Source organism: Sebastes umbrosus, chromosome 11, assembly GCF_015220745.1.
Source record: "Sebastes umbrosus isolate fSebUmb1 chromosome 11, fSebUmb1.pri, whole genome shotgun sequence".
Taxonomy (NCBI): domain Eukaryota; kingdom Metazoa; phylum Chordata; class Actinopteri; order Perciformes; family Sebastidae; genus Sebastes; species Sebastes umbrosus.
Genome location: NC_051279.1, coordinates 20,460,721 through 20,485,099, shown reverse-complemented (window position 1 = coordinate 20,485,099; position 24,379 = coordinate 20,460,721). Strand labels below are relative to the sequence as shown.

At 42.6% G+C, this 24,379-nt stretch overlaps 1 protein-coding gene across 7 annotated transcripts in view; it reads right to left on the bottom strand.

The window, feature by feature from the left end:
• ptprub (protein tyrosine phosphatase receptor type Ub) overlaps window positions 1-24,379 on the bottom strand; it is a 185,815-nt gene that overhangs the window by 13,347 nt on the left and 148,089 nt on the right. For 4 of the 7 annotated variants that reach the window (XM_037785733.1, XM_037785736.1, XM_037785734.1 and 1 more), the window contains 8 exons: window positions 14,976-15,048; window positions 14,796-14,872; window positions 10,139-10,175; window positions 9,133-9,230; window positions 5,128-5,244; window positions 4,102-4,256; window positions 2,586-2,721; window positions 1,720-1,869 (listed from right to left, as the gene is read on the bottom strand). In XM_037785733.1, coding sequence (XP_037641661.1) covers window positions 1,720-1,869; window positions 2,586-2,721; window positions 4,102-4,256; window positions 5,128-5,244; window positions 9,133-9,230; window positions 10,139-10,175; window positions 14,796-14,872; window positions 14,976-15,048 — 843 coding nt within the window. Of the gene's footprint in view, window positions 1-1,719; window positions 1,870-2,585; window positions 2,722-4,101; window positions 4,257-5,127; window positions 5,245-9,132; window positions 9,231-10,138; window positions 10,176-11,791; window positions 11,810-14,795; window positions 14,873-14,975; window positions 15,049-24,379 lie in introns of all 7 variants that reach the window. The other 3 variants (XM_037785731.1, XM_037785732.1, XM_037785735.1) reach the window with 1 other exon arrangement.

Sequence of the window (24,379 nt, the reverse complement as noted above, 5' to 3'; positions counted from 1 at the left end):
CTGAGACCGCATTCCTACAAACCAAGCAGAGGATTTCAATGACAGTCACGCAGAATCAAAAGTGAAAGGAAACAAACATCATCCTGCACACACGCACGCACACACACACACGCACGCACGCACGCACACGTTTATGGATATATACATGACACACACACACACGTCCATCCATTAGCCCATTCCTTTCTGAACTCTGTGTTGGTTTTCAAATGTCTATTGTTTATGTAACTGGCTGAATACCAAGCAGACTGTTTTGAAGTGGCAGTAGGCAGTATATTTTTGGCATCATTGGGCAACTCCTAATGGCTCTGTTTTCAGGCTTTTTTTTTTTTTTAAATCTAGCCCGTGACAGGAGACTTTGACCAATCACAGGGCATTTTACTGAGAAAGCGTTCCTGTTGGTTGTGCTCCGGTCACGTGACCGGAACTTGGCGTTCCTTCACCAGATTTTACAATGGCGGCGGCGTCACAAACTTTCTAATTTTACAGCTAAACCGTACACTACAAGATGATTCTAAAAACATTTGAGGCGAGAAATAGCCATTAACGTAACATAATATTGATTCATATTTGATCAGCGCTGCCTAGTTTGACCGTTTGATCGGAGTTCGCGAGTGATTGACAGTCGGCTCTCATAGACAGCAGATGGACAGCAGACCTCAGATCAGCTCTTACTGCTTGTTTTCCTCCGGTCTGCGAAATCTTGCCGATGCCGTTAGGAGCACCGGAGGACACAGAGGCACATGATTTTTTTTCAGGTTACCTGTTTCATGTACTACTGTCAGGATATAGCAGCCGTTTTATAGAAATAACGTTTTGTAATCATATTTGCTCCAATCTCGCCTACTTCAGCTTTAACTTAACTGAACAAATGTACACAACAGAATACAAGCAGCACAGACATACAAACGTAATACTCTAAACTGTGTACGATGGATCATCAATATGGTTGCCTCTAGTTGTGACTAATATGACGATATATATCATCAAAACAATATAAAAATGCCTATAATATATATTTTTCTATATTGATTCTATCATGATATAGGCGAGGCTTATATTTGTTTATTTTTTCTCTATAATTTCACTTAAAACTGTTATATTAATTTTGCACTCAAGTTCTTAAAATGAAAAATTACTTTTTATTTGTCACGAATTTAATTAACACGGGAGAACACAGATTTTCATATAGACTATTTATTTATTGAGTTACCAGAAAACCTGCTATATCGTGATATACTGTATATCGTTATCAAGATATGAAATGACCTATATCATGATAGAAGATTTCGGCCATATCGCCCAGCCAGTTTTGATTGTTTCCTCCATTACCTTAATATGGAAACCATTAGCTTTAAAACATTAACATCCATTAATATTACTACTGCATTATTATTGCTAGTGGTAGCAGTAGTACAAGTACAGTAGTAGTAGTAGTAACAGCAGTAGTGTAAATACATGCAAAAACAAATGAAATTCTATATCTGTGCCATCATTAGTAATACTCTAGTAGTATTAGTAGTACTACTCCAGTATTAGAAGTGCTATTATTAGTAGTGCAAGTAGGTTACATTAGGGTAAATTAAACAATTTTGTTGATGATATTTGATAAATTGCATTATAAATGCTAGTGTGTTCTTGCTGCATATTTTACCAAAATATATATGTGCTTAGAAAGTCGATCAAGGTCATGATGTTGCCGTCCAGCTAAAGACTGACCTGAAACTCCTCCCGTAGCTGCGAGGAATTACTCTGGGAATCCACTCGCAGCATCTCTTTGTAGGTGACCGCAAACTCGTTCACCAAGATGGCGGTCTCTCCGCACAGACAGGCCTCCAAGATGGCATCATGGATAAAGATATACTGCTCCTGAAAGGGCAACAGGTAACATGATTAAGTGCTTCTGTGTGTGCAGGCATGCATGTGTATTCTGGTTGTTGTGTGGGTGCAAACAGCTAAACATACATTACAGAGGAGGCAGGTTGAGACAGAAACAGATTAAGAAGATATGTAGATGTGAGTAAATAATCAAACAATAACAAGAATGGCAGAGATTTTTCATAACCTTGCTCTGAATTAAACATGTGCTATAATGTCGGTGGTGCATGAAAGCTGTTGGAGAATAAATACATATTTCTAGGTAAACAAACACATGCTTTGTGCATTTAATTAGAGCACCCCTGCAAATAACTACAAATGTAATAAACAGCTAAGTCAATGCTGGATTTACATAATAAGGGGTGAATATGCAAATTATCTGCACATCTAAAAGAACAGCACGTGCCTACGCAGCACACTGAGAGACAATGCAAGTCTTTTCTCTAAAACTATTGCGATGACCTTTACATGAGTCCCAGAGGGGGAGTATAATAATACACCCTCCCCTCGCGCTTTGAATTTCCAAACAACAGGAGGGAAAAACTAATGTTTAAAAAACCCACTCTCCACAAGTTTTCCAGTGGAGACGTGTTACCATATTATGACCAGTGATATATAACTTCCTGAATATGTGCAAGGAAAAAAATGGAGATATTAGACTTGAGTTTGAATGTGAAGTGGTTTCCTCGCTGTGCGGTCGACCTGACCTCTGTCTGGATCATGTTGATTCGTCGAGAGCAGAGGGTTTTGACACAGTTGTAGATATCCACGACGCCTTCACACTCGGCCATGTCCAACATGACATCCAGCACAATGTAGCAGCCGGTGCGGCCCGCCCCCACACTGCCACACAGAGGACATCTTTCATGAGGAACTATACACTGAAGGCATTAAATCATCAGACTTTTGAGTTAGTAAAAATGTTGTTGAACATTTCTCAGGACACAGCATGTCTCCTCTGGAGCACAAGTTGTTGCACTACATGACTGAAAAGAGGATGAGAGTTATCAAGGACAGCTACAACGTACGAGGCGAGGGTCATGCCACAGATGGAGTTTGTTACGTTAGTGCTAGCATTAGCAGTCAAAGGGGCACTGTGCGCCACTGTGCTAGGTGTTATTACACTATTATCTTATAAGCGTTGTGTTCGACTAGGGTTACATTTTGGCACGATGCTGTTCTGAATCTGAATAAACAGATTACATCTTGAATGAATCTCCTTGGCGGGCACAAAGTCACATTTTGGAGTCCAGTCCAGTCTTTATTTAGCATCTTATAACCAAGGTCTTTGCCTTTGAAAATGTTTAACTCAGGGTGTTATATGAATCTCAGAAATAAGGTATTTGTGTGTAAAAGAGAACAGAGACATGTGGCAGCTTGTTTAGAAAACCTTACCCTAGTTTGTGTTTTAATATTTTTTTTACAGGACAAGTAGCGGTGCCGTGCCATTGTTCCATTGCTCACAAAATACAAACTCTCCTGCAAGGCACAGAAGCACATGGCTAATTAATATGCAAAATGACGTCATCTGACCTTCCCGGTTGCAATATTTCTTTTTCCTACCATGGCAAAAGGTCGTGGCTAGAAGGTAACACGCAAATTGCGAAACTCTTGCAAGATGGTTAAGGTTAGGCATTGACCTCGAATAGTTAAGGTTAGGATAGTTCGTCGGGTTGCGAGAGTTTTTGCATGATTTCGCAATTAGGTTACCATGTAGTGACTCACCCTACTATTCTTATTCAATATTCTTACCCTAAACCTAATTAATCTCACTCCTCATGCCTAAACCTAACCAACCAATCCAACAAAGGCAACGAGTCATAAGAGGCAGAGTGGTCACCAGTGGAAAAAAAAAAAACAGGATGTTCCAATGACGCCATTCTGCATGATAATAAGTCATGTGCTTCTGTTTGTTGCACGAAGAGTATGTATTTTCTGAGCATATGGGCGTTCGGAAAACAATGGTCAGTCCCCCAAAGTATCCTAGCTAGCAAGGCTAACGAAGAGTAGCCTACCAAAGCAAACGGCTGCCTCCGTCGATCATGTGACCCTCACTCTGCACGTCGTAGTGGCTCTGAGCCTCCCAAAGGAGAATACTACCTATTCCTACTTGCCATACTCTGAAAAATTAACCGTGATAACATTCATATTTCCAATAAAAGTTACCGTTGGTTTGGTTTTTATAACACTACAGGTCACAGCTGCTGCTAAGCGTCGCATTACCTGCAATGGACCACAACGGGGCCAGCGTCAGGAGGTGTAGACGCTTTCACTCTTCGTATAAAGGCCAACAGTCCAGTGGCGTGATAGGGCACCCCGTGCTCGGGCCAGGATGTGAAGTGGAACTGACGCACCTCGTGCTTGGTTGAGTATCCTCTCTGTCAACAGAAACACGCTACACATTAGCATTACATGTAAAACACTACATGTAATGCTGCTTGCATCCTAACCATAGTAGCCTGCAGGCCCTTATTTCATCCAAGACGTGCTCCCATCCATTCAGAGACATCCGTGATAGATGTGACAAATTTTTCGGTTCAGCGTGAGGACAACCAGGACATTATTTACGTAGGGTGTAGGGTCTTCTAGGACAGTTAGGCCTCTGGGCATCACATGTTAGTAGCAGCTGCAGTGTGACAGACACGCGAAAAGGAATTACTGAGGCTCTTGGAGCTCAGGGAGGGCTGGGAGTTTTTCTCCTCTCTACTGGGAGGCTGCCGCAGTCACACAGCAATTTCTTCCTCTGTACAGAGATGACAAAGTAAAGCGACGCAAAGCAAAGATTTGTTGAAGACAGAAATCCAAAAAAAGGAAGGAAAAGAGCTATGGAAAAACAAGCTGTCACCAGCTTCCAAATGCGTGCAGATTTAAATAAGCAGCAGCATGTGTGCCCATGGAGAGCGAATGTGACAGCGTGATGATAATGCTGTGTTTGTGCCACTGTCACTCCAGCGTTGCTCTGAGCCCCTCCAATGAGAGATCCCCCAGGAGATTGACAGGATGGAGGCCATCAGGGGCACAACACTGTAGCAGCTACGTTGGAAAGATGGCAAGGCATTCACTTCGCTACTGGTGTTAATTCCTCTCAGTTTAACATGTGGCCCCCTCATACTCATCAGCACTAAGTCCTGTCAAGTATTTAATCCCCTCTATTAATGTACTACTTCTAATTCTAAGAATATCACAACGAGTAAAAAGAGATGGTAGGCAAACAAGGCTAGGCAAAATGTAAATCTTAGATAAACTTACCCTCTCCAAGGCAAATGTGCGAACTGTGTATTCAGCCAGTGTCTCTGTCTTAAGCAGACTGATTTTGATGTCACCATACATCTCGCTGTCATCAGGCCAGTATTTACAGCATTTCACCTGTTTAAAAATAGTGAAACAACATAGTTAAATTTCGTGTTGACATTCTTGGAAAATGTACCTGTAAAACTGCACAAATTAATCTGTTTGATAGTGTTGTGAAGGTTGAATGTCCATTGTCCGTCCTGCCGATATTAAGGATAAACCTAACTTAAAAAAGGTTAATACGGTTGACCTTAAAACATCCATCCTTTAACACACACTTTCAACAAAAAAAATCTGTTCTTTTAAAGACAATATGATTCAATGCTCCTCAATTTAACCTTCTGAGGCTTAAAGTGCCCAATTTTCCAAAAACAGCTCCCTCTTAAGAAGCAATTTCTCTAAATCTCCCCCTCTTTGACAAAGATATCTAAAGGAAGATACCAGAAGATACCAGATAAATTACCTCCATTAAATGTGCTGCAAGTCCATTCTCTGCTACTGAACAATGCTGTTGGGGTGATTTAGGACGCTGCATTACAACTGACTACAAGGTTCAACTGTTGAACAAATGACACTAGATGCCATCTTTGCTTCCGAACGTGCAGAGAGTAACGGCTTGTAGGTTTAAGTTAGGGTCTAATGGATGACTCTAAGTGACACCCTTAAAGGTAGGGTGTGTAGGATCTGGTGACATCTAGTGGGGTGGTTGCAGATTGCAACCAGCTGAAACATCTCCCGTGTACCAAGCGTGTAGGAGAACTACGGTGGCCGATGCAAAAATGTGAAATGGCCCTATCTAGAGCTGGCGTTGGTTGGAAACATGGCGACAGGCTCCGTGAAGAGGACCAGCTATATGTAGATATAAATGGCTAAATCTAAGGTAACAGATACACAACATCTCTTATTTTCAGGTGATTATACACTAAAGAAAACATACTTATTAATATTATATTCCATTTCTGCCAATAGATCACCCTAAATGTTACACACTGTTCCTTTAAACCTTTCCTAAGGGTACTTTCCATCATATTTGAAATTGAAGCATTAAATAAAGCATTCAATTGTAATTAATTAAACATCTCACAGGAATCATTGTAACACTTCATTTGACGGTAATAGAGATTCAATATTTCCTGTGTCATTCTAATTCATATGTAAGTGATAATTATACAAATATTAAGCAGTTAATTTTTTGATTTAACTAGAACAAATTGATACTGGTGTGAAATTTAATAAGTTGAAAATGTACAAAGGTTACACTTCAAATGCCGTGGAAGAACAAAAACAATCTGTTCCTGTGCAGATATTTCATCTCGGAGGGCAAAGAAAAGAAAAGCACAATAATCACATAATGGTGGGAAGCATAATCAACAGCAGGTCGGCAATCATTTTCACCAAGACAAGGCACAAAGGAGGTAATTCTGTTAATGGAGGTGTTATTTGGATTCAGCCACACGGCAGGACCAGTCCTCATTTGTTGACTGTTCCCAGAATTGTTGGTACGGAGAACCAAATTGGATGTAGGGCTACGGTTAGAAAAGTGGTGTTATTTTAAGCATCCACTGAGAAATACATTTCTCTTACGTGGACCGAAAAGGATGGGGTGCTTAGAGCAGAATTCATATACTACAGGTATTTATGTGAGGTGGATAATAACAGTACTACAGCATAGCCATTAAACCTGTGGAGTCATGCGGCAGCCCTAGATGTGTGGCTCAGACATTTTTATGCCTCACAAGTATTTCAAAACACATTTTATGGACCCTAATCATTATAGTCGCAATTTCATGATGTTTTCAAAACAGACAAATAAGGGACAATCCATGTAACAATCCTTTAAAATGCATTTGTTCAATGTATAGTGCGCAGAGACTTTGTGGAGTTTGGCTTAAAGTATGTTTTTTCAAAGCCACCAGTGCATGAAATGGGCCGGTACTCACTGGGACTGAGTACTGAGTACCGGTACGGATTTTTGTCCACAAGTAACCTTAGGGAATGATTCAATGCTCTTCAATTTAACCTTCTGAGGCTTAAAGTGCCTAATTTTCCAAAAACGGCTCCCTCTTAAGAAGCAATTTCTCTAAATCTCCCCCTCTTTGACAAAGATATCTAAAGGAAGATACCAGGTAAATTACCTCCATGAAATGTGCTTCAAGTTTCAGTTTGGCCTAAAGTATGTTTTTTCAAAGCCACCAGTGCTTGAATAGGGCTGGTACTCACTGGGACTGAGTACTGAGTACCGGTACGGATTTTAGTCCAGTGTTTACAAGTACTAAGCGTAAATAAATGCAGTTATGCCCAATGGTACATGTCCACAGCCTTCGTCCTTTCCACGCTTCACATTCATTGTCTATGTAAGCAGCAGTGCAATGCATTCTGGTAGTGTGGCGGTGCGATTTCGAGAGATAGGGCTTCATGTTGGCCGCTCCTCATTTGCATAAAGTCGAGGTCTAGGCTAGTTTATGCAAATCAGGGGAGTCCGACGCGACTCGACGCCTCTGGAAACTCCCGAGAAACTTTTAAACTAAACGTTGTCGATCTAAAATAAAAACAGCATGGCTTATTTCTCGCATAAAATGTTTTTCGAAAACAAATTTCGGGGAGCTATTTTCGTGATAGAAGAACGTTTCTAAAGGAGACGGCATGTTGTTTCCGGTTTGAAAGTTGGGAGCAGCAACCCAAGAGGGAAAGCGTTTGTCCAATCAGATGTGTTGTATCTAGTGACAGACCATAAAGTGTCCAGTGCTGGGAAGCGAGACGATCCCTCGCGATAAAAAACACCCCTGTGGACGCAGGCGAGACATAAGCTTGCATGGGGGTGGTGCAGACAGCTGCGTAGATTAAAAGGCGATTTCTGAATGCTGCAGCTGCTGCTGCTGTACCTGTGGCGTTAGTAGCTAGCGGCACCAACACCGAGGCCTCCCCCGTCAGCTTCCAACTACTGTGACGGCGGTGACACATTGCACCATGGGCACAGTGCACCTGACTGCTGCACTACTGGGTTTATAGCCTTCAACGGCAGGTTTTATACGGTATTCATCTGCTTCTATCCAATTTTGAATGTCAAAAAAAGTATGACAACAAAGCACTGAAGGCCTCCATGTTTTCAGGCGTGAGATAATGGAGGAAGTTCAATAAATAAGTTCAGTTGTACTCAATTTATGTTGAATTGACACACTGTACTTCAAGGTGTCACTTGATGGGACTGCATCATTGGAGCTGAATAAAATGCAGTCTTGCTCATAAATCATGGACTTGCCTACGGTATTCTGTCTCATTCAATTTAATCTGTATGCCAACAGATATCATACTTTCAGTTGGTTTTATTATAGCATATATGCAATAATATAATAATGTGCAATTTGATTTGTATAAATAGCCACATATACAGTTTTTTATTAACCAATGTACGCTGTATGTAATGAAATGCAGAAAAATACATTTGAAGTGGGATATGTAACTGAGATATGTGTATAAATATAGATATATCCAAGACACGTGCAATGATCATGTTATGAAACTGATATGAAAATGTTTTTGATCCAACTCAGGCACTGATTACCACAAAGATAATATAGTGCAGAAAGTTAGTTGTGAAATATGCTTGTTCACTTTCTTGCCGAGAGTTTGATGAGAAGATTGACACCGCTCTCAGACAAGAGTGGTATTGATCTTCTCATCTAACTTTCAGCAACAACAAAAAAAAAGCGAATAAGTGCATTTCTTTATGTTGAAGTCTCCCTACTGTTTGCGATTTCACATAAATGCAGGGCACCCTCACCAAAATGATCAGCATTTAGGCTGCCGTTTGCATGCACAGCAAGCTCCTGTGAGATCTATACTTGTGACACACATAAAAGCCTTTTATATAGACACCAAAATGTTCCCTATGGTGAATGAGGGATGTTTCTGAGCACTGAGTGGTGACAGGAGGGGAGGAAGGGGGGAGAGCACATCACTTACCCTGCCAACCTCCACCAGCTTAGTTATCATGACGATGCTGAAACAATTTTCCTGCCACACCATCCTCCAGAAATCATACAGAGTCTCCTGCTTGGGTCCTAGTGGGAAGAAATAACCAAGATAGAGACAAAAAAAAAACAGCAGCATCAAAGCACGCCCTGCTCAATATGAGGGAGTTCTCGCTTGTTGTGAAATCTCGTATTATTGCGACCTAAGCGTCCTTCCCGAGACGGCGGGGGTACTGATCTCTCAAGATTGCGCTGTCAATAAAGTTATTGGGAATTCCAAGCAGAAGGGAAGGGGCGATGAGCGACACAACAACAGCAGTAGCTGATGATGAAAGCCCGGGGGACCATCAGTCACTCACTGTCATCTGAGGAGGAGACGTTTAGGAAGCGAGATACAACTTTAACACGAAGATCACGTAGGAAAGAAATGCTCAGAGAGACAAAAACACTGCTGACGTCTTTTTTCTTCCTTGCCGGTTTCATCTCTCTAACAGGGGGGGGAATGAGGAGGAGTTGCTGGTGCCAGATAAGCAGATGAGCAGACCTTGGGTGACTTTGTGATGGGAGCTCCCTGGAAACTGACACTCCTTAGGGTTTAGAAACAGCAGAGGGAATGTTTTTAACAGAGTCCAACTGTCCATCAGAGGCGACTTTATATTTGAGGGTGAACCAAAGGTCCTCTCCACGACAATGAACATGCCGCTCCGCATGTCATGGAGATTGAGAAGCTATAATTAATGTGTTTAATTATTCACCTCTTCTTCTCATGATTAATTCAATGACATCACAAGCACAGCTTTCACAAGTTGTTAGTCATACTATTACCTTTGGATTGGCCATAAGAGATGTTTTTTTGGCAAGAAGGGACTGTGCATGAGAAGGCTCACTGGTTAGATCATCTTCAATTTATTACATGGCGACAAAAAGGTGCTCACTGTCCTGCATGCACACACACACTTGCACATAAACACAGCCTATAGCCTTGCCGGGATACTCACCCTGAGTGGCGATGAAGTGGTTGGATCGATGGTAGCCCTGAAAGAGAGAAGAGGGATGACATGCTGAGTAAGCCATCTGCGCCTCGGGCACAGCTGTACGGGAGGGTGTCTCTCTGTCTCACCCTTTTCCCTTGCTTTCCTACTGACCCACTGCAACCGTGCATCGCGTTTTGCAACACTGTCTGACCTATCGCTGACTTCAGGCCACGTCTTTGCCCTCACACACTCCACAGAGAGTTTGGAGCAGTTGAGGCAAACACATGGTAAATACTGCGTCTTGACAAGCTGCTGATAAATTGCAATGAAATGTGGATTCCCGACAACGAGTCGGGGCTAGCTAGCTGAACAATGACTGAATCCCTGTGACAGTTTAATAACGGTATGATAAAGAAGCTGAAGGCGCGCACTCTTCAATTTCAGGTGTCCGATTTATTTATCAAACTCTCTCTCAGAGCGCCGTCCCATAAAACCAAATCCATTTTCATTGAACATGCAATATGTGCTACATCTGGGAGGATGGATTTAACCAACATGTCTTTCCCCAGAAAACTTCCCCCCTTGAGTTCTTCAGAATAGAATACACAGGTTTCACAGAAATGCATGATATCATCAGCAACATAAACCGTTTTCAAGGCTAAATCTGATACGTAGAGTGAAGTATTTTGAGATCTTTTATATCAAAGGATGTGACAGCCTTTGATATAGATGGCAGACATTTTCATACGGTGAGTATGGGATGAATGTGAATGAACACTGAGATGTCACCTCTACAGCCTTGAGGGGAACAAACAAGACAAAGACCACCTTAAGGACTTTGTGAACACTTTAAGGACGAGCAAACTGTTCAAAAGAAGTCCTGAAAAATACGCACCGCCTATCTAACCTTTCAAAGTTAAGGAGGTACCCGCCTCCGAGACGCAATTCTATGAAAACATCACCTAGGAAACCACATGGATGCTGTGGTTCTGGTCTTTTTTGAGAGGAGCAGCTGGGAGGATAATTGACGCCCTAATTACCTTACATGACTCTGCGGAGTTGAGGAGGCAGGTCGGGAATAATTTGAATAAACTCCCGAGCCCATCAGCTCTCATCAAATCAACATGATGGGACAATCCATGTTGATAACATGTCATCTTTTTGCAGAGGGCATCTTCCTAATGTGTCGAGTCTGTCCATGTCGCTGATGGATTGCTAAACTGAATTTCATCCAGTCATGTAAAACGGGGACATGTTTGAAATGGAGATGGATGACCAGCGCTGTGAGGCCTGCTATCCACAATTCCTCTCTGGCCTCTACGGCCATACACTAACAGCAATGCTACCACTCCTCCACTTAAGACGGTCGTCATAGCAACTAATCTCCCTGAGTCTTGGCCACTTATGAGAACCAACAAAAACGGCACGGTGCTCTATCCGGAGAGGACACATCTCCTTGTGTTTCATCATTAGCTACAAGGGCTTGTTTCTATTTTTTTTTTTTGGTGGGGGGGAAGGGGGAGGGGGGGGGTTGCCAAATGTGCACAAACCTGAAATGCACTTTCACACCTTCGAGCATTTGTGGATAGAGGAGAGTGGAAAGAGAAGAGGGAAGTGGGAAGAGAAGAGCGGGAATAGAGCGATGGAAGGCAGAAGAACGAGCAGTGAAGTACTTACTTCCCTGTTAATCCGAATCTACAGGGTCCAAGGCCGAGGAAGTGGGGAGGGGAGTAGAAAAAGAAGACATATAGGCTAGTTAATGAAAGAAGCTTTTGGTAAGTAGGAGTTATGGTTACAGACAGGTGGGAAGAAGTGTGTGTGTGTGTGTGTGTGTGTGTGTGTGTGTGTGTGTGTGTATGTATGTGTTTTTATGTAAGTGCAGCAGGACTGGGCTTTATGTGTTAGAAAACTAATTTTTGAAGGAATTTAAGACCTAAAGCCATCGTTTTTTCATTTACTCTAATGTATGGTTTGCTTTTTTTCAAATGAAAATTACTTTTCTTTACTGTAAATTTTCTTTAGGGATTTTCGATTTAAAGAATGTAGAAAAAATACTTTGATGTGAAAAATCGGTGGAGCTCCCATTTCTTAATAAAATGTAATATTCATGACTGACTGATTAAGCAGCAGAGTTAAAGGTAAATGTATTATTTATTTGTGTGACTGTGATCAGATTGATTGATAACAGCAACATTAACAAACAGCCATCAGATTCTGATCTAAATGCTGCTCAACTGACTGCTGCAGTGAAATACGTGACATCCGCATTTTCCAACCTGACGCCGCCCACTTGCAAATCAGTGAGAAAAGCAAGGAGGGAAAATACTAAATGTTGTAATCTTTGCTCTAAACTGTAAAACCGTTCTTAAATGTGTTCATGCTTGTAGTAAGAAGCGGATTGGGAACACTGAGTAACAGTAGGACACTGTGTGTGCAGTGGTGGAATGTAACTAAGTACATTTACTCAAGTACTGTATTAAAACCTGCAGTAGGAGAAAGTTTGCTCCGGCTGGTGGGTGGTGCTTAGTATTTCCTCAACTGATCTCAACATGCCAGGCTGCCGGGTCACAAACTTTCTCATTTTACAGCTAAATAGTGCACTACAAGATGTTTCTGAAAGCATTTGAGGAGAGAAATATGCATTACAGTAACAGAATATTGATTCATATTTGATCAGCGCTGCCTAGGTTGGCCGTTTGATCGGAGTTTGCGAGTGATTGACAGCTGCTCAGAGACGGCAAGGCTCCAGCTCGGCTCTGATTGGTTGTTTTCATCCGGTCTGTGAAATCTTGCAGATGCCATTAGGAGCACCGGAGGACACCGGATTACCTGTCTCATGCACTACTGTCAGGATATAGTGACCGTTTTTTAAAAATAACTTTTTTTAATCATATTTGCTCCATTTCTACCCACAGCTGCTTTAAGTAAGGTTTTGAATGCAGGACTTTTACTTGTTGTGGAGACTTTTCACAGTGTGGTAATAGTACTTTTTACTTAAGTAATGGATATGAATACTTCTTCCACCCCTGTGAGTGTGTGTGTGTGTGTGTGTGTGTGTGTGTGTGGCCATGCTACACCTGTCAGTAGGACCTTGTTACTCTTTAGAGGCAGCCGATATGTAAATCAGCAACAGCCATGACGCACTGGACTGCTCTACATTTGCAACAGGCACAGGAAGCTGTCAAACGTATGCAAAGCTCTGCACCTCTTCAGGCAAACACACACCACAGCCAAGCAGAGACTCGGGCATCAAGTGACAGAGAAAGAGGAGACAGAGAGCTCGCACTTCCTCACCTCTGTTTTGAAAGCGCAATAATACCTCAGAGGAAGGAAAAACTTTTCCATTTAACCTCTGGCGAAATAATCACAGGCTGTCCAAAATATGCTTCGCCGAGGCTGAGTAGTTACCATCCTGCTTGCCAGGTCAGCCTTGTCAGGGAGTGACATCACTGACACTGACACCGTAGTGGCTGCTGAGTGGTGTTTTCCCTCTAATGCCTGCACCTCTGTGCCCTAAACGCTAATGGAGACTCTCACGATAACTACAGTCCTAACAGCGGGCCAGGTTTTTAATGCCCTCTTGTTGTAATGAACTCTCTAAAAGCATCTCGCCACCACTGGCCATTCTCTACAGAGAAATAAAAGAGACGGGGGGAAAAAAAGCCCTGTAGTGTCAAGCATTTTTGATCATATAATTTGGTCTAAAGGAGAAATCCACCTAAAAATCAGTTGTCAACTCATTCAGCTAGTTATTTCCCTCACTGAAAAATATGTTATTATATAGTCTCTATAAAGATGTTGACAGAAACAGGATCTTTCAACCTCTTATCAGCCTCCAACAGGACTGGGAGTACAGCAGCTCGCCTCAACTTCTCACCGAGTGGCATATTTACTTTACAGTAGTCCCAATGAGAGACGTGCAAAATAAATCTTGTGAGATAAAGAATCAGATTGCCAGACTTCCTCGACTTGACATGACTCAAATGAATAGCAACACCTGAGGGCCGTGACTGCCAATTCACATGGGAACCAAAATACAAGTTTCTATCTACAAGTATGAGGTAGTAAAATCTTTTTTTTTTCAAAATCTGGGTCGATGTCTTTCTTTAAAAACTTCACTGCTGCCATCTACACTTCTGCTTCCTGAATAAACTCATCTAGTTTTTTTATGAATGGGAACACGTATGAATGAGACTGTGTGAGACACATTAGCGACATATACATGTATTTCATATGATCAGTGAGAATGTTCTGCATGTGTGGCAGACAGTTAAGGTGAACGGTGGAAAGGATCAGCTCCTCTAGGCCCATCCACAGATTGAATGACATCAATCATGTCTATTTAATTTCGGGGGATTTTGTTGCATCTTACAAAACAAAAGGTTCATTTCCTCTGCAAGGCATTAAATGCATTCATTCCACTCTGTTTTAATAAAAGCCATAGCGGAGGTAGTCTGGGTCAGGGATTCGGTGCAGCAATTGACAACCATGGCAGCTGGCAAAAAAAATCACTAGGAAGGGCGTTTGATTGGATGAAAGCTTCCAGGTGAAAGTGGGCCAGCAGACTGGTGAGCTTACAGGAATGAGAGAGATGGACTGTGGCTTTGCAGGGTGTGAGAAATAGAGGCTGACTATTTGTATCCCGTGTTAAACAGAGGCAGAAAAACAGGATTAGACTTACATCAATGTAGTTAGCGTTAATGTAGTCTGAGTTGGGGTCTCCCAGGAGGGGGTGGAGCTTGACTCTGTGGCGGTCATCTGAGACAGATTAGAACAAAAGAGCAGAGCATGGTTGAATGCAAAGTTGCCACATTATTTTATTTCATTTATACAGGATAAAAAATGAGTTGTGGTGACTTACATCCCGACAAGGTGTCATGTCTCCCTTTGGTTTTGTCCTTCTTCTTTGTGCAGTCCCAGCCATCAAAGAAGCTCTACAGACAGAAAGAGACAGGTCCTCTCTTTATTAACCATTCAAATATCTTAGATAAACATTAATCAAAGCTTCAACACGTCTTTTCTTTTGTTTTATGTGTGATGCGGAAAATTGCATTTCATGGCTAGCATGATAAAAGCCTATCAGCACATCAAGCACGGCTAAGGAGATCAAGAGCCATTGTGTCCTACGGAGAGGTTTAGTGGTTTATACACGATATGTAATTAAACAAAAGAGTGCCACGCACAACCCGGTGGCTATATTCCTACCGGGTTAAATGTTTTGTGTGCACCATCAATGAGCGTATCAAGAGATATCCATCAAAAATAATCCCAGAATTGAATTTTATCACAGCGGAGGCTCGTGGAGGTAATGGTAGTTACATAACATCCTATAACAAACATAACATAACAAATTGAACAAGCAGCGATCATCCAATTATAGCTTAGCAACCGTATCCAGGCACGGCAGGTCCGTCTCAACATGTCGAGGTCAGAGTCAGCAACAGGTTTATTGCCAAGGAAGTTTTCACATACGAGGAATTAGCCTTGGTATTTTGTTGCATACTGGTCACATTAAACACAGAGAAGAGAAGAGAAGAGAAAAACAAGTACTGAAACAGCCAAGAATCATAAACATGTAATGGAAATTTACAATAAAAATATGTAAAATGTATCTGTTTTAAAATGCTGTACAGTGTTTAAAATGAAGAGGATGGAATGGTTCCTCAACTGGTGAGGATGCTGACTTTTTGTCTGGGACATGAAGCTTTAGTCTCTCAGTAGCCATCAAGTTCATATGGAAGACTGCTTTTACAGGGTTTTCAGATTTACAAGGGGTCAGCTGGAGACGGTTCCTGGAGCTCTTCCAACTCCAGGAGCTCATGATAGCTGATCAAATCTGCCGACGACAGCATAGAGTATATAGCACAATTTCAACTGGCAAAATTTAAGCTGGCAAAATCAAAAGGTTTACTGGCTAGAAATGTGAAGTCTGCTTTTGTGTATCTTTGTCTGAAATCAAGGATTCATTGTTTCAGAAATTACAAGAACTTCCAAATGTAAAACTGTCGCATTATCATTATGACTTGCATATGTGCCGTGTGAGAACTAGAAAAATACAGAAAAGCAAAAAGCAAATGCTAGCCTCTTACAGGAGGTGTACATTCTTCCAAAAATGAGATGAAATACTGTTTATGAATACTGCTCTATAACTTACTGAATTGTTCTTTTTCAGTTTATGACTCACTGTACAGAGATCAACAGTGATCGCCCACTTTTTGAATGGCTCCGGTGGTGAAATGCCCAATCATGGAACTGATTGAAGCATGGAAATAAATAAATCGTGACCATGAAACATTTGATTCAAAGCAAAAAAATAAATAAATAGAAAAACGGGAAAAAAGGCAACGGTACGACTGTGTACTGTACATAATTATTTTAAGAGCGAAGGAACTACTCATCCCATAAGCCAATGCGAATGGCAGCTCGCCACCTCTGGAAACTCCCAGAAAACTTTTAAACTAACCGTTGTCGATCTAAAATGAAGACAGATTCAGCGACTGTGTGACTTATTTCTCACCTCAAATGTTTTCAGAAACACATTTCAGTGAAATATTTTCGTAATATAGAAGAAAGTTTCCAAACGAGCAGCCATGTTGGCCCAGTTTGAAATCTGGGAGCAGACCATGGAGCGTACCTATTGCCGTTCGCGGGTGCGGTAAACATTTCCATGGTAACATCAAGCACCACCAATCCGAGATGTCGCTGTTACACTTAGGATTGTTGGTAATGTAGTACTTCTCCGTGACATTGCAAATAAAACATGTTTTTCTTAAAACAAAATTGATATCATATGGACTTGTGGCTTCTACAGGAGCGTATACCATCATTTCACAATCTTGTAGCTCGTAGTAAGTTTACTTTGGATGGTTATGACATTATGCCTGATAATCAAAACCCTTGATTCCGAATATGAATGGGATTTTTACTTCCGGAGCCTCACTGTTGAGCTCCCTGGTGAGACGATGGTAATTAGAGTGAAGGCAGAGGAACTGTCTGCCACCTGCTTGGTGGATGACTGCTCAGCTGTATTATAACACATCATACTCAGCAACACATCTCCTCATTCCCTATCATCCACCTCCCTGCATGGATGCACTGGCGAGCGCTTACTCTCACTCGACGTCATAAGCCACTTTTAAGTGTCCACTATGGGGACTAAATTATTTATTTATTCATGGTTTATTCGACAGGGACGTGCTAGTTTGCTACAACCGTCCTTAGAACGGGTCTTACGAAATCAAGAGATTAGAACAAGGTAGGATGAGGTAAATTAAGTCTGCAAACAGTCCTTTCAGATTCATGAACAAGAGCACACACACACACACACACAAACATCCATACCAGTCTACCCCCTGTGGTTTTCAGCCACTAGGGGAATATGGTGAAACCCTGCCCAAGTATGCATGCTGAGCAGGGGATTACAACGCAGTTCTCCCCACAGAGAGCCAAGAACCAGCCAAATCCTGCCTGGGATTACACCCTCCTCCTCACTTTTTCCTCCTCCTTCCATGCTCTCTCTCTCTGTGTCTCACTCCCGGGGTTCGTCTCTCTTTCTCTGAATACCTCGTTCTCTATCTCTCTTCATCACTTCTCTCCCCGTTCCTCCCTCCCTTATATTTTTTGACACTAGACCTCTGAGCTCTCTTTGTTTCTCTGCTCCCACCACTCCTCTGCTCAACCCTCCAGAGAGGAGAGAGGAGCAGGGAGAGGAAAAAACACAGGAAGAGAAACAGTGAGAGTGAAGAGAAACAGCTCAGACCTGTGGAAGATTGATTAGAAACCCTCATTGGCAGGGATCAGTGGAGTGGGTTGGTTAAGAGGATCATAAAAAAATCATAGACTGTATATAAGAAGTGGACAAAGTCACCGTGACGTCACCCATTGGTTTGTGGACTGCTTTTTCGAAGCCTCGAGTTTGGCATTTTGGCCGTTGCCATCTTGGTATTTTGCAACCAGAAGTGCAACCAGAGGGTGGAGCTAAGTACAACCAAATGCTGAATAAGACATTTTTAGGCGACCAAAAAGGTTATAATCAACTTTCACGGACTGAAAACACACTGTGAAAGGGTTAAAGTTGTAAGACGAAAACACAGACAACACCCAGACCGAACAACGCCGTGGTAGCGGCCTGTCAATCACAAGGTAGCCACGCCCTAAAGCATCCACTGCTTTATGGTCTATTTGACTCTAAATGGGACCATAATTTACTAAATGAACATCATGCTGTATTGAAGAAGACTCAAAACTAGCGATTGAGACCATAAACTCATGTTTACAATGTTTACTGAGGTTATAAATCAAGTGAGAAGTAGGGTCATTTTCTCATAGACTTCTATACAATCAGACTTCTTTTTGCAACCAGAGGAGTCGCCCCCTGCTGGCTGTTAGAAATAATGCAAGTTTAAGGCACTTCAGCATTGGCTTCACTTTTCAGACCCTGGAGTTGCCCGCTGCATAAAATGAGTAAAATGAGATGAAGAAAAAAATGACACAGTCAAGTGCAGTCCTGAACTATTGACACACTTTTAAAATGTTAACATCTTGATATGCTATCAACTTATATAACTAACATTATTTATATCCCCACAATAACAAGGAAATGGTGGACTCCACAATTTCCCTTTCAGGATCACCCAATAACTGTTACGTCACCTCGCTTTGACCTGTAATATTTCCACCCACATAATTTGTAAAATACCAAAAGCGGATATGAGATTCATAATCCCACCACATTCAGTCAAAATCCAATCACAGATGTCTGAGAAGTGATAAGATTGGAACATTGAATGTCAAACAACTAAAATAACAAACAAGCCTGATTCATGCTGCCACAAAGGTAGCATGAGGTAGCTGTTGTTTTTTAAAATAAGCACAGTAATTCAGCTGCCCCTGGTGCAACTTAACTTTGAATCAATGAGTTCATCATCCTTGCTAACCTCAGCCTCAGGTCACAAAGTGGTATAATGAAAGTTTTGAGCTCTCCAGTAAAGCTCTGCTGTTGTTTACTCGTAAGTTTCCGCAGTGGGAATATGACTGTAGTAGTGACAGTAGCTGCCACGCATACAAGCCCCTTTACAACTCACTGTAAATTCTTGATCAATGTTTTTACACAACATAGGTATTCTTCAGGGAAATAAGAAACCTATACCTGCCGGGGGAGTGTAATATGATACTCCTCATCATTTTCCTTCATAATGCAGAGAGACACTCCATCAAAACACATACACTAGCAAAGAGGAAAAAAAAACAAAACAAAGAGGTGGGTATTGATTTTTTGAGTGGAGTGTGTTTTGCCCGTGAGGGACAGTTTAATGAGTCTACAAGCAGAGTTCCAGAGGGGGAAAACCATGAACCACAGACAAAAGATGTTTTCTCTTTTCATGAATGCCCCGGGCTGTGGGTGACAGGGATGGACTTCTCCCCCGGGTGTGATCTCAACTCTCAGCCACAATCGTTCCACTGGGGAGAGGTATTCAGAGACCTGGGCCCGTCATTATGTGCCCTGAAACATACAGCTAGAGATAGCAGCCACTGCGACAGCAGGAGGGGGGACAAGCAAATGCTCTGCCAAAAAAAACTGTACTTACGGTTCAGTTCAGGACTAAAAACTCCATGGTGCATTGGTGCAAAAAATAAACTAACCAAGCAGTGATCTGACAAGGAAACTCAAGTGATTTACAACAAGCAACAGTGGTGGTGCAAGCAGATTCTGAAGCGGATATCTTGTCCCATTGCCTAGGCTTGCCGCGGTAGTCGGTGTTACACGGTGTTCGGGCACACACCGATTACATTACGTACCCACCGCCCAAACCATTGTTTCGCTTTTTTTTTACAGATATAAAACCCATTTAGTTCATTTTTGCATATCAGCACCATCTCATCAATCCATAGTTGGACGACGGACGCTACAAACTGAAAGTGAAAGTGTCTGCTCCGTACAGAATCTCAGCTCAGAGTAGCAGGAGCCGATTTCACACTCACAGGTGACATAATGGTGTCACGGTGCCATAATGTGTCTGAATCAACGTTAATTAGGAATGCAGAACCACTAAGACCAATATGCCATTAGATCTGATTTGGACTTTATTTACAGATTTACACGTTTTGAGGATCTGATCATCAGCAGGATCATTATGGAGCATCATCAGACCTCTGCTATATGACCACATCTGGGATGCCCCCCTAACAACATCTAGCTGTCCTCAAGGTTATGAGAATTGTCCTATGCATCACAGTCTGATGGTTACCTTCACAAATTATAGAGCATTTACGTTGCACCATATATTGCAGGGGGGAGGTAAACACTAACATTGCAACAGGGAAGAGGTTATTTGGAGGTGACAGGGCATGGGAACATAGAGCTCTCATTTCTCATGTTTCTCCCTCTGCACCCTTTTATCTTCTCAAGCCCTCCAGACTCCCCTTTCCTCTCTTCGCTACCCCACAATCTGTTAGCGGTGGACAGGGGACTCGCTAGCTAGAGCACCACCAGAGACGTTTAACCTCATCAGGCCTGTCGCCGTGACAGAGGTCTTCTTTGGGCCCAAATCAGGATGATTTATTCATACGCACAGCAACAGTGTGATCCAGATGCCTTTTTCACCTCGCTAATTAATTTCAGTGGGTGGTGAGGAGGGCAGCACGGATGAAGTCAGGGGAGGATTGATGGCCTCCCACACCACTCTCGCAAGAGTCACCTAACATGGCCTCTCTAAGCTGGCAGTTATCCACAACATGTGGCAATTGCACATTCTTACTGACTAACAGCCAATAAAGATACCCAAACTACTCACTTGTTAAGCACTACAAACTTCAAAACTTATCTGGATGAGCCCCGGTGGCCGAAAAAGTGGAGGCGCTGACCCCCAACCTCTCGGTTCTGTCTTGACATGTGTCCAGTAGTATCACAAAGTGGTGAGAGGAGAAGACACTGTATTCATGCCAGAATCCAATCTGTTGCTTGAAGAAAATCAACTCACAGCTCTGAGTTTGAGTGCATGGGCTTGCAGCACTTCACGCAAATAAGTTTTGTTTGGGGATAATAAAGTTGATCAATCAGTCACGCAGCAGTTCCCTCAAGAATCTCAGTTTCCTCTATGTGGGCCTTGACATCAGTCTCTTCCACGGTGGGCACCTCTCACTAGTGTACCTTCCTCTATCGAGTATTAGGGCTGTGTATTGGCAATAATCTGGCGATACGATACGTATCATGATACGGGGGAAACGATTCAATATATTGCGATATATTGCAATAGGCCTAATGTAAGCAAGGCGATACACTGTGATTTTTTCAAATCTAATTTTAGGAAACCTGTCATAGTATAAAGGACACATCAGAAATACAACATTTTAGAATAGGCAAAAATAACACATTTATACTACATGCAAAAAAACTGCATGTGATTATCATAAAGTGGGCATGTCTGTAAAGGGGAGACTCGTGGGTAACCATAGAACCCATTTTCATTCACATATCTTGAGGTCAGAGGTCAAGGGACCCCTTAGAAAATGGCCCTGCCAGTTTTTCCCTTGCCAAAAATTAGCCAAGCTAATTTGGAGCGTTATTTAGCCTCCTTTGCGACAAGCTAGTATGGCATGGTACCAACCGATTCCTTAGGTTTTTCTAGTTTCATATGATGCCAGTATCTTCACTCTAGCTTTAAAACTGAGCCCGCTACAACTTCCGAAAGATCGAATAGCTGCCGGGCCTTATGGCGGGCCGTCGGATTTTTAAGAGGTTAAATAAAAATCGATACAGCGTTTTGGAGAACCGATACAGTATCACAACAAATCATATTATGATACTCATGTGTATCGATATTTTCTTACACCCCTATCGAGTATACGAGCTCAGACACTCCCAGAATCTTCAAGCACTCCCTGCAGCACAAAGCGTTTGTCTATAAGGTTTAGAACAATGTTAAAGTCAAGCAATCTTTCTGAGGAAAGCCTGGGTGCTGATCCGCCTTCCTCCCCGGAGCACCCAATAGTGTAGTGTCCTCCTCAACTTTATCGAGAACAATGCTTTCACTTCTTTAAGCACTACAGCCTTTTTAACTTGCCAGTTTTCTCCGCTGTGTTTAGAGTGCGCAGGTTAACCAGGCATGGAAGTACATCAGTGTATAGCCACTGTACCGGACCTTATGGTGAGGAGGGAGCTAACCCACAAAGCAGAGCTTTGTCTTTTGTCTTTGCTACAACCTCCCCTATGGCAACAAGCTCTGAGCAGGAAATGAAAGAATGAGATCATGGATACAAGAGGCTAAAGTAAGTTTTCAAGCCACGTGGTGGCCGGCCTCAGTAGGGCAAGGAGCTTAACAAACTTGGGGGACCTTTACACCTGGCATTTAAGTGCGTTTTGGGTGATCAGATTGCAATCGGATAGTGCTCGACCACATGACAGTACAGCTGTAAATGCACCCAAAACGCATTGAGGACGGATTGTTATCTGATCAGACAAACCACCTCCGGAGGTGGTCAGGGACGCATTGTAACCACATTGAACACGAGTGGAAATGCAAATGTGTTTTCAATCCACATACAACAACTACATGGACGGAAATATGTAATTTTTTGAGCGATTAAGTAGTAATCAACAGCAAATATTCAAAGCTTCGGCCGGGTGTGCAGCACGCTCTCAGCGTTCCTCCGGTCACTGTATTGCCGTGACCAAGAAGGAGATCACCGCCACCGCTCTGTCTGTCCTCTCTCCTTCCTCCTCTATTTCTTCCTCTCCTTCCTCTTCTCCTTCTTCATCTCTGTCCTCTTCTCTCCTTCCTCTCCTTCATCCTCTCTCCTTCCTCCTCTATTTCTTCCTCTCCTTCCTCTTCTCCTTCTTCCTCTCCGTCCTCTTCTCTCCTTCCTCTCCTTCGTCCTCTCTCCTCCCTCTCCTTCCTTCTCTTTCCTTTCTCTCCTCTCTCCTTCCTCTGTCCTTCCTCCTCTCTCATTCCTCCTCTCCTTCTTCTTCTCCCCTTCCTCTTCTCTCCTTCCTCCTCTCTCCTTCCTCCTCTATTTCTTCCTCTCCTTCTTCCTCTCTCCTTCCTCTCCATCCTCTTCTCCTTCCTCTCTCCTTCCTCTCCTTCTTCTTCTCCTTCCTCCGCTCCTTCTTCCTCTCCATCCTCTTCTCTCCTTCCTCTGCTCTCCTTCCTCTCCTTCGTCCTTTCTCCTTCCTCCTCCCCTTCCTCCTCTCTCCTCCCTCTCCTTCCTTCTCTCACCTCTCTCCTTCCTCCTCTCCTTCTTCCTCTGTCCTTCCTCATCTCTGATTCCTCCTCTCCTTCTTCCTCTCTTCTTCCTCCTCTCTCTCCTTCTTCCTCTTCGCTTCCCTCTCTCCCTCTCAACGTCTTCTCTCCTCGTCCCTCTGTGCTCGAGAGTGTAGGCGCACCTCAAACGGCTGCGTATTTAGACCAATGTACCCGCACATTATACACCTCGTCTTCGGCAGTGCTCGGCTGCAAGCCTGTGCGGATGCAGCCTTCCTCTCAGCCCTTTCAGACAGAGCAATCGGATCTCAATCGGATCTCAATGTGGACACTGGAGACAAATATTAATGCCATGTGTAAATGTAATCAGGTTAAATCATATCCAAATAGAATCTGGATATGAGATTTATTTTAATTCCAGGTGTAAAAAGTGTCTTTGTGGCTTGTCGCTGCTCTTCCACACTAAGAGGAAAGCTCTTGGCAACTGGTAAAAAAGATCCCCGGGTCAAAGCTTAACAGGTATGCTGGCATGCTGGATTGAGAGGATAGACATGTTGAGAGATGATTCCTTCCAGCTGCCATTGAAGCACCAACAAAGAAGAAGAGAGCTTTCTGCCTCGACCTTAACCCAGCTGAGCTGTTATGAAACGGTTGGACTGGATGGACGGATGGCAGGCTTTTAATTTAATACTTTGTTTTTGGATTACATACGTAGACAAGTAACAGCAAAGCACCTATTATTCATATACGATAACTGGGAGTTTCAATGAAGACGGTGACCTTGTGCATCCTGGAGAAAAGCAGGCAGAGCTGCTTTATGTGTAAATGTCTCTGACTCGATTTCAATGAATCTCAGGTGCTCCGCTTGTCTAAGTTGCTTCTGCCACAAACAGTTTCAGCGTGACACCCGTGTTTCCATAGATACTGCACGGAACACTCTAAAAAACTGTCAACCTCGATGCAACAACAAATATAACTTTCAAAATGTTAAATAAATATAATTAAACCACTTTGAATTTAAGTACAGGTGAAAAGGCCTCAAACTGTGACATTGGATTATGTATAT